The following is an 11,193-nucleotide window of genomic DNA, read 5'->3' on the forward strand; positions in this document are numbered from 1 at the left end:
CCGGTCCGTTTCCCCTCCTGGAGACCGCCTCCAGAAGAAAAGCGTTCCCCCCTCCTTTCGGCCGCCTCAGCTGATCGTCGTGGAATTTCAGTTCGAGTCTGGGTTAGGGACTTGTGGGCGGGGCGAGAGGAAGAATGACTGTTCTCTTCGCGGTTCTTGATCCGGAACTTGTTGTCAAGGAACCCCGGAAGGGGTAACTCGCGCGAGAGAAGCGTGTTCGCTACCCAGAAGTGAAGAACGCAGAGCCGCGACTGAGGCGGAGGAGAGGTTCTCTAGGTAGGTCAGCCTCTCACAGGTAGGGGGATGTTCTTCATTCTGTCTCCAATTGGAATGTTTCTTCCCATCTAATTTTATAACCACCCCCTCACCCTTTCATCTTCTCCTTCGTAAACTGTCTTCCGCCCAGTGGCCGCCGGAGCCACTGTTCCGGTTCGGCCAGTCGTCTTTTGGAAGAAAGGACCACGCTGCTGGGGAGGGGAAGGACCCAGAATTTCTAGTTCCCAGGCAACGCCTCCATTGAGGCAGCATTGATGGATTCGCTCCGAATGTGAGAAAATACCGAGCAGGCCTCACACTCTGCTGAGTGTTTATTGAGTAGCCACAGCGTAGCAAGTTGTTGAATCCTACGAGGAGAGAAAAGGCCTCTAAGAATATGATCGAAAAATTGCCTCCCTGTGTCACACAGACATAATGTCTAAAGGGGTATTTAATACTTTAACAATCCCAGGCACTGTACTAGACGTTGAGAATTATGCTCTACAGTGGTTATGTGTTATTGTTACAGCGGCTCTGGAAAGTAAATAATGAAGACTGACTGGGGGGTGGTAAAGACTTAAGAGACAGGTTTGGTTTGAACTATACACCTTCATGGGTGAAGAGGATTTTTTGTGTGTTTAAGTGGAGAAAATTATTTCAGGGTGAGATTGCTGCTTGAAAATACCTAGTCATTTGGTGTGGCTGAAGAGTACCCTGTGTAGCGGGAGAGGAGGATAAAGTAGATTGAAACCGAATTGTGTAGTTCTTTGAATTCCTGCGAAGGGATTTAGGTTTTATTGTTACCCCACCGAACTTGACGGGTACCCAAAGGGTACTGACGCCGGGTTGTGGTGAAATAAAGCACAGTCTTTATTGCAGGGCCCCAAGCAAGGGAGGGGCAGAACTTTCTGCAGTCATGGAAATATTCCATACCTCGCTAACTCATAGAGTGGCACCTAGCCACTTGTAAGCTGTTGAGCTACTGAGCACTTGAAATATGGTTAAATGTAACTGAAGAACTGAATCTTCATTTAGTTTTAATTTAAGTTTAAATGACTACGTTTGGCTGATGGTTGCTGTATAGGACAATGTAGGTACAGACTGAAAAGAGGACCAAATGTGTAAGCTTGGGTAATACATACATCAGGAGACAACAGAGGACATATAACCAGAAAGAGAGACTGGAAAAAAGGTATCAGAAAGATAGGATGATAATAGGGTGAACGTTGGGTTACAGAATTCAAGGGAAGAAAGCTTAAAGAAAAGTTATCAGTGAGTGGTGCAGAAAACTCCAGATGAGGCCTAAACAGAGGCAACTGCGCTTGGCAATTAGCTAGTGTCTGATTCCTGGGCAGTTTCAGTCGAGTGGGGAAGGGAGACAGGTAACTGAAGAAGTTTAGAGATGAAGGGAAGAGGAAAAGTGAGGCAGTGCTTTAAGGGTCAAAGAGGAAGGATTTTTAGGTTGGAAAAGGCCAAGGGGCAGGGGCCAGTGGAACAGGATACATGGGGGTAGCATGCTTCAGAAGGTAATGGAATCGTGAGCACTGGTGAAAGGTTTCATCCGGCTGAGAAATTAGAAGGCACCAAGGGGAGGGTCTTATAGGACAGGTTCGTTTGGCAGTGCTGTCTTTGCCCGGGATTGTCTATGAGACTAAGACAGTTATTTTTACCTTAGTCTCAAGCACTGGGTCTATTTTTTTTTTTTTTTTTTTTTGCTGTACGCGGGCCTCTCACTGCTGTGGCCTCTCCCGTTGCGGAGCACAGGCTCCGGACACACAGGCTCCGCGGCCATGGCTCGCGGGCCCAGCCGCTCTGCGGCATGTGGGATCTTCCAGGATCGGGGCACGAACCCGTGTCCCCTGCATCGGCAGGCGGACTCTCAACCACTGCGCCACCATGGAAGCCCTCACTGGGTCTATTGATACATGTTTATAATGGATATGCAGAAAAGGGGACAGGCTGAAACACTTTTTACAGGAGTGAGATGTTGATCTGATCAGGCTGATAGGAGATTAGAACATCGTGAAGAATAGAGATGTTAGTATTAATTTCAACATTTTAGAATTAGAGACCTCATAAGATATGGGACAGAAGTGATAAACAAGCTTGGTTATTTCTGGAACTTTTTCTGCTTTCTGTTTATGATGACTCTTACTGGTATATCTGTTTTTAAATAAAGCTGAGAAAATGAGAAGCTTTCCATCATGACCTTTTAGATGAGTATGTTCAACATATACTCATGTGTAGTTCCTTTCTCCAGATAGTACCTGAGTCTGGTATGTGGGATGTTTGGTTATTTTGCAACCTAGAAATTGGTGCAGAGAATCCTTCTAATTCTTGGCATAGAAGTTTGTGTGTGTGTGTGTGTGTGTGTGTGTGTGTGTGTATTTTTTAATATATATATATAATTGAATATTTGTTCTATTTGTAGTCTGGTTGTTAGATTATCACACAGAAGTCCTGCTGATATGTAAGCATAATGTAGTAACTAAATGATAGATGCATTATGAGATAATGTGGGTTCTAATAAGAATTAAATTTTATTTTATTTTTTTTGCGGCTGCAAAGACATCTAGAGCCTTAAAGTTCCATGTCAGTACAGCCCTGTCACCATTTTAGGTACACCAGTGAAAGAGGACTGAAACTAGGTGCTGATGACTTATGACCCTCTGGTCATTCCTTGTCATTCTCCTTTTATCCCTAAATGCTTGTTTCCTCAGGGTTCTGTTTAGCCATTTCTTCCCTCGATATACTTGACCCAGTGGCCTTACCCACATTCATCACTTCAGTAATCTCAGTTATATGTTAATTTCTTTTAAATATGTATTTCTAGCCTAAGCTTATCTTCTGACCTCTTAAATGATATATATATATATATATATATTTTTTTTTTTTTTCCTGGACATCTCAACCAGGATGTCTTTTGGTCAAACCAGACGTAATATATCTAAAACTGATTTTAGTATCTTTTACTTTCAAACCTTCTCTTTCACCAGGATCCCTTCATCAGTAAATAGTATACTTCCAATCTCCATTTGTTCAAATCTAGGTGTCATTCTAAACTTCTCCCTTTCTTTTATCATCAGACTTCCAGTGGGTCACCAAATCATACAGGTGTGCCTCAGCCACTTCTTTCCTTTCCCATTGTCACTACTCTTCTCTGAGTGACTGTCATCTCATCTAGACCACTGGGAAAGGCAACAGAGTAGTGTTAAGAACACAGGCTCTGCAGTCAGGCTACCATTTACTAGCTTTGTGAACTTGGGTGAGCTAAACTTATATTCTCTGTACCCCAATTTTCACATCTGAAAAAATGGGGATAATAATTCTGTATTTACCTTAAAGGACTGTTAGGAACATTGAAGGAGACAATTCATGTAGAGTGTCAATACCTAATATATATCTAATATAAAACCTAATTTAGCAATTATTAACTGTTACTATGATTACATTATAGCAGCCTCCTGATCAATCCCCTGTATCTGTTCTTACCAGCTTCTAATTCATTCTTTATACTGAAGTCCCAGGTGATCTCTTAGAAAACAAAAGTCATTTCCCTGCAGCAGCTTCTTATTGTCCTTAGGGTAAATTCCAAACCGTCTAACATGGCTTACAAGGCCTCCTGTGATCTGCCCTTCTTTCTCACTTGGTTCTCTGCAGCTCTTTCTCTCCATCTTCCAGCAGTCTGGACTGCTTTCCGGTCATTGACATATTGTGTTTCTCTCCTCTGGCCTGCCCACTTGGCCTTCTTTCTGCCTGAAATGATCTTCCATCCTTCTATCTTCTTACTGATCCTTTGTTGCATTTTAAATATTTCTTCAACGAGGCCTTCCCTGACCTCCTACACTGAGCTAAAGCACTTTATGTACTCCCCAACACCTTTTTAAAAAATAATATTTATTTATGTATGTATGTATGTATTTATTTATGGCTGTGTCAGGTCTTAGTTGCGGCACGTGGGATCTTTTGTTGCAGTGCGTAGGTTCTTCGTTGCGGCGCATGGGCTTCTCTGTAGTTGTTATGCACGGGCTCTCTGGTTGTGGCACGAGGGCTCAGTAGTTGTGGCTCACAGGCTCTCTAGTTATAGTATGTAGGCTCCAGAGCATGTAAGCTCTGTAGTTGCGGCACGTGGGCTCAGTACTTGCAGCATGCAGGCTTAGTTGCCCCGCAGCATGTGGGATCTTAGTTCCCCAACCAGGTATCGAACCTGTGTCCCCTGCATTAGAAGGCAGACTCTTTTTTCGTTTTTTCGTTTTTCTTTTTTGGCTGCGTTGGGTCTTCGTTGCTGCACGCCAGCTTTCTCTAGTTGCGGTGAGCAGGGGCTCCTCTCTGTTGCAGTGCACGGGCTTCTCATTGCGGTGGCTTCTCTTGTTGTGGAGCACGGGCTTTAGGTGCATGGGCTTCAGCGGTTGTGGTGCGTGGACTCAGGAGTTGTGGCTCAAGGGCTCTAGAGCACAGGCTCAATAGTTGTGGCACACGGGTTTAGTTGCTCCGTGGCATGTAGGATCTTCCCGGACCAGGGATTGAACCCATGTCCCCTGCATTGGCAGGCAGATTCTTAACCACTGCACCACCAGGGAAGTCCTCCCTAATGCCTTTTCATAACATTTACCAGCCGTGTAATTATTTGTCTTCTCCTCCACTCGTCTGTGAACAACTGGCAGTGGCCTGTATTGTTCACTGTATTCCTAGTCTAACAAGGTACGTGTCTGGTACATAGGAAGTCAGCAAACGTTTGGGTTTTTTTTTTAACTTCTCTTTGCCTCAGTTTCCTCATTTTCAATATATAGAATTAATGCTAACTTCTTACAGTTAGGTGGATCAAATGACACAATACATTCAAAGTACCATTGAAGCTTTGAGCTATGACAACATGAAGTTTTCTTAAAATAAAATGAAAGAAATTCAACATTAGGACTGAGTCATTTCTAAACCACTACCAGAACATAAGCTCCGTGAGAGAAGGGACTTTTTCTCCTTTGCGTGCTCCTGTATTCCCCCAGGTCCTAGAGCAGAACCAGTTAATATTTGTGGAAGGAGGCAATATGTCATAAAAGTAAAAGAATTCAGAAAGCAGATGAGCTTAATGACACACGTCCGACTGTAATTCAGATAACCTATTCCTGTAGCTACACTCGGGACTTTCCATCACATTATAATGTTCCATTTCCAAACTCAAAACCCCAGACATCTCTCTCTAACCACAGCCATCTGCCTTTCCAGCTTACTTCCATCATACCTTTTCTTTTTTTTTTTTTTTTTTTTTGCTGTATGCGGGCCTCTCACTGTTGTGGCCTCTCCCGTTGCGGAGCACAGGCTCCGGACGCGCAGGCCCAGCGGCCACGGCTCACGAGCCCAGCCGCTCCGCGGCATATGGGATCCTCCCAGACCGGGGCACGAACCCGTATCCCCTGCATCGGCAGGCGGACTCTCAACCACTGCGCCACCAGGGAGGCCCCCATCATACCTTTTCTTAATAGCATGTGCATATCCTCTGTCACCTTCCTGTCCTTAAATCATTTTATAAGAATGTGGATTTCAGGGCTTTTCATTTCAAACATTCTTGCCTTCACCCTAAATTCCCTTACGCCCTTGTGTCTTGGTGCTTACTCTTAGTAGAATTCAAACTTGGATAAATCCAACTATCTGTCATAGACGGGGAGGATGAAGGAAGAATATAGGTGCAGCAGATTTAGTTTATATGTTTGGAGGCAGTGATTATGTGGTTTTAGTCTTCTGGCTTCTATTTCCTCTGTGAAGTATGAAGTCATCTCTTCTATATTTTCACCTATACTCAGGCTGCTAAGTACTGCTGGAGAGGATCATAACTGGTAGGTATGGTAGTGTTACAAAATCATTACTAATCCTAACCGTTTTCAATGTTCCTCTGCAATCCTGCTGTGTTTTGCTGTAACTTTTATTTCAGTCTTCCTCTTCTCAACTCCAGCTTGACTTTTGTACAAATAACTCCCTTCAAGGAAGAATTTCCTGCTTCCAAATCCACAGCCCTACCTGCATCTAAACCTGTCACATTGGGAAAGGTGTCCCTTCTTTCCAAGACCAAATCTCTTCACAGGGACTTAGGTGCCTCCCACCTACTGCTTTGTATTATTATTTATTCTTTCCCTATCTTGAACATCTACCTACCTTTTCTCTGGGTCCATCCATTAACATTTAAATATGTTCAACATTTGTATATATTCATCTTTCCATCCTAAGAGGGAAAAAAAAAAACCTTTACTTTTTCTTCACAGCCCCTTGTATCTGTTGCTTTTTCTTTCTGCTTTGCTTTCACTTTGTTTCTCTTTCTTGACCCCGCCTCAAACTAGCTTCTGCCCCAGAACTGCCCCACATTAGTTTTTTGCCAAAACTAATGGACAGACTGTCTCAGAGTGCTATCAACTTCTGGAAATATGTTCCTCACCACATTGTCCTGGTATTCCTGCCTCTATCTGTAAAAGTTGGCCATTTAAGAAGGCAGCTCCAGGGACTTCCCTGGTGGTGCAGTGGTTAAGAATCCGCCTGCCAATGCAGGGGACACGGGTTTGAGCCCTGGTCCAGGAAGATCCCGCACGCCGTGGAGCACCTAAGCCCGTGCGCCACAGCTACTAAGCCTGCGCTCTAGAGCCCACGAGCCACAACTCCTGAGCCCACGTGCTACAACTGCTGAAGCCCACGCACCTAGAACCCATGCTCCGCAACATAGAGAAGCCACTACAGTGAGAAGCCTATGCACCACAATGAAGAGTAGCCCCCTGCTCACGCAACTAGAGGAAGCCCGTGCACAGCAACAAAGACCCAACCCAGCCAAAAATAAATAAATAAATTTAAAAAAAGAAAGAAAGAAAGACAATAACAAGTGTTAGTGAGGATATGGAGAAATTGAACCATTTAAAAAAAAAAAAAAAGAGCTCCAGACAGGATCCAACTAGAGAAGGAGATTCATGAACTACTATAAAATGCAGAGTTTTTTTGGTAGGTGTTTCAGAAAGTAACTGAATAGTAAAGGATTCTAATGGACTCCAAGGAAGTGGAGATACAGGTTTTATAACATTAAGTAGCAATTTCAGGGAAATTAGTTTTGTTCTGGGGAGGGCAGGGTTTGAATTTGAGATCGCAAATGTGGGGATATTGGGTTGTTTCACTTTTTTATTAACTGTACATTTGACTTAGAAAAGCAAGATACATAGTATAGCAGTGTAATGTGTTAAGTTATATTTTTATAGTTTGGAGACAAAAGAATTTATAGTCATTTTCTTTTCCTTCAGATATTAAGTGTACTCCATCATTCTCTAACAATTACTGAAGGTCTGTTAGCCTGGTTTATCTCATAATCCTCCCAATCCTTCTTTGAGATCTGGAGAGAGCCATGACTTATATGAAGATCTGTTTGCAAAGGCATTGGTTTTTTTGTTTCTGAATTAGCAACTTGAGTCATAAGGCACTAGTGAAGTCGCTCTCAACCCTACCAGGCCCAACACAGTTTTTTAAAAAATAAAGTCACTTGCAACGAATATAAAATGGTATAGCCATTTTAGATAATAGTTTGGCAGGTCCTCAAAGTTACAGAGTTGCTATATGACCCAGCAGTTAGACTTCTAGGTATAAGCCCAAGACAAATGAAAACAAATGTCCACACAAAAACTTGTATTTATAGCAGCATTATTCATAATAGCCAAAAGGTAGAAACAACCCAGATGTCCATCAACTGATGAAGAGATAAATAATATGTGGTATACCCATACAGTGGAATATTATTCATCAGTAAAAAAGGAATGAAGGGGCTTCCCTGGCGGCGCAGTGGTTGAGAATCTGCCTGCCAATGCAGGGGACATGGGTTCGAGCCCTGGTCTGGGAGGATCCCACATGCCGCGGAGCAACTGGGCCCGTGAGCCACAACTACTGAGCCTGTGTGTCTGGAGCCTGTGCTCCGCAACAATGAGAGGCCCGCGTACCGCGATGAAGAGTGGCCCCCGCTTGCCACAACTAGAGAAAGCCCTCGCGCAGAAACGAAGACCTAACACAGCCATAAATAAATAAATAAATTTATGTATTAAAAAAAAGGAATGAAGTATTGATACATGTTACAGTGTGGATGAACCTTGAAAATATTATGCTGGATGATAGAAGCCTGAAACAAAAGGCCACATATTGTATGGTTTGATTTATATGAATGTCCAGAATAGGCAAATCCATAAAGACAAAGTAGATTAGTGGTTACCAGAGACTGGGCGAGGGAGAAATGGGAAGGGACTACTCATGGGTGTAGGGGTTTCTTTTTGGGGCAGTGAAAATGTTGTGGAATTAGATAGTGGTGATGATTGTACAACATTGTAGATATATTAAAAAACACTGAATTGTACACTAAAAAGGTGAATTTTATAGTATGTGAATTACATCTCAAAAAAGTTTGATTCCCTGTATTATCCTCATTTTTTTTTTTTTTTTTTTTTTTTTTTTTGTGGTACGCGGGCCTCTCCCTGTTGTGGCCTCTCTCGTTGAGGAGCACAGGCTCCGGATGCGCAGGCTCAGTGGCCATGGCTCACGGACCCAGCCGCTCCGCGGCATGTGGGATCTTCCCGGACCGGGGCATGAACCCGTGTCCCCTGCATCGGCAGGCGGACTCTCAACCACTGCGCCACCAGGGAAGCCCCTATCCTCATTTTAAATATTTGATAACATTGCATACTTTGCCTACCATATAATTTCAAAAACATTAGTATGTTCTAATTTTAACAAAAAAGAATAAAAAAGAACTTTATGGTAAAATATGTATTTCCAGGACTGCCATCTACGCCACGCAGATTATGCACTGTACAATTCCAAGGGCACCACTTGTAAGTTCTACAAACATGATGGCCCCATGTATTTCAATGTATAAATGCTTAGATACTATTTATTCCACCAGAAGAAACTGATGACTGTTTGTGCCTATACACTGAAGCATCATGAATCCAACAGCCTCACATGTAGACTGATTTAAGTGCTTTATTGATGATTCAAATACCATGAACAGCTTTGCTGGGGTAATAGGAATTTCTAAAATAATAAGGATAAAGGATCATCTTCCTTTGATTTATATGATAGTTATACTACTGGTAAATTGAGTGTTAAAACTATGCAAAAAAAACTTTGTGTTCGTATGCAAAATGAAATTGGGTTCTACTCTCAGACACGAATAGTTTTTCATCTACAGAAATGTCCAGTGGGACAAATCTTCACGTGTAAGGCTTTTAGCATTCCATGCCAAGGTCTAGTAAATGTCAGCAGCGCACCTCACTCCAGGCCCGTTGTTGTGACAACCAGGAACTTCTCTGAGGGGTTGGTACCATCCCCATTAAGAATTAATGCAGTACGAAGACACAAGTAAATAAGCACTCACTATATTCCAGAAAGAGCGAGAATCTTGGTTTCTCTAGATCCTTTAGGCATCTTGGTAAAACGGAACATTTCCTTTCTCCACAAGACTTAGCAAAAATTGAGGAACGGAGCTTTGTTGTATCCAAGAAAGAGATGTACTCCTCACATTGAGATTAAAATGACCTAAACTGCTTCATCTGTATTCTTGAACCTTTTCTAGCACACAGGGGAGAAAAAATAGTACATGCCTAAGATCCAAAACATACTTTGCCTTTTTTCTGGATGAATTAAAATATTGCTGCTTCTATACTGTCAGGATGTTTTATCTGATAAGCCTGTAACTTTCCACTGCTAGATAGTGACAACTTTCTTTTCTTTTCAGATGCTCTCCAAACCCTTGGTTATGGAATATTTGACTAATCCTGGTGCACTCAGCTTGGCTGCCGGAGTTGCTTGTGGCATGTGCCTGGGCTGGAGGCTCCGAGTACGCTTTGGAACGATCCCCAAGAACTCGGTGAGCGAGACAGACACTGACACGAAAACAGAAGCGAGCATCTTAGGAGAGGGTGGGGAGTACAAAATGATTCTTGTGGTTCGAAGTGACTTAAAGATGGGAAAAGGGAAAGTGGCTGCCCAGTGCGCTCATGCTGCTGTTTCTGCCTACAAGCAAATTCAAAGGAGAAACCCTGAATTACTCAAACAGTGGGAATACTGTGGCCAGCCCAAAGTGGTGGTCAGAGCTCCCGATGAAGAAACTCTAGTTGAATTATTGACCCATGCAAAAATGCTGGGACTGACTGTAAGTTTAATCCAAGATGCAGGACGTACTCAGATTGCACCAGGCTCTCGAACTGTTCTAGGAATTGGGCCAGGACCAGTAGACCTAATTGACAAGGTCACTGGTCACCTAAAACTTTACTAGGTGGAATATTGTATGATGATGGTCATCCCACCACCACAAGGGTTTGAAACTAAAATTCTAACAATAAAAGCTGAATTTCTTCCCCCAACTTATGTATTCTTGAGATGAAAATTCATTCCTGTGTTCTTCTATCATGTACTTGGCCTGGTTACACAGTTATCTTGGGCTGGAAAAAAAAAAAAAGTTTGGTTAATAAATAGTCCTGGTGGTTCAAGAGATAGGTGCTGAAACAAGAAATATTTAAGATGAGAGGCAAAGGTCACAACAGAATTGGATTACGAGGTGGGAAACAGCATTTCCTATGTGTGGTTTGGTCCCTTTATGTGTTAATAGCTCTTCTGTTACCCACCTTGGAGGATCAGGGGTCAAGGGTACTACCATTAGGTGCAAACTGTAGTTTGTTTTTCCTGCCTTCAGTTTTTGGACGACTGCCTATATTATTAATAGATCATGGGTTTAAAATCTAACTTTGTGGGTTTGTCTTAAAGCTGAGGTTTTACAGCACTGATATAACCCACCCGTGCTGTGTCTCATGTTCATTCCCTGACCCACACTGGCTAAAGTTTCTCAGCAGTGGTCCTGCATCTCTTTAGTTCCCCCCCCTTTCCTAACAACAGTGAAGGCATTGAAACTTGGAAGTGACTTGTATGGACCTT

The 11,193-nt window shown here is 42.8% G+C and overlaps 1 protein-coding gene across 2 annotated transcripts; it reads left to right on the plus strand.

The window, feature by feature from the left end:
• The first annotated feature begins 139 nt into the window (after positions 1-139).
• On the plus strand, positions 140-10,643 carry PTRH2 (peptidyl-tRNA hydrolase 2). Of its 2 annotated transcripts, none has more exons than XM_060080661.1 (2): positions 140-295; positions 9,998-10,643. In XM_060080661.1, exon 2 carries the CDS (start codon positions 9,998-10,000, stop codon positions 10,535-10,537), a length of 540 nt encoding a protein of 179 aa, XP_059936644.1. In that variant the 5' UTR covers positions 140-295; the 3' UTR covers positions 10,538-10,643. The 2 variants fall into 2 exon arrangements, with proteins under 2 accessions (XP_059936644.1, XP_059936643.1); XM_060080660.1 differs by having other exon boundaries at positions 143-276.
• The last annotated feature ends 550 nt before the right edge of the window (positions 10,644-11,193 follow it).

Source organism: Mesoplodon densirostris, chromosome 18 (assembly GCF_025265405.1).
Source record: "Mesoplodon densirostris isolate mMesDen1 chromosome 18, mMesDen1 primary haplotype, whole genome shotgun sequence".
In the NCBI taxonomy this organism is placed as follows: Eukaryota; Metazoa; Chordata; class Mammalia; order Artiodactyla; family Ziphiidae; genus Mesoplodon; species Mesoplodon densirostris.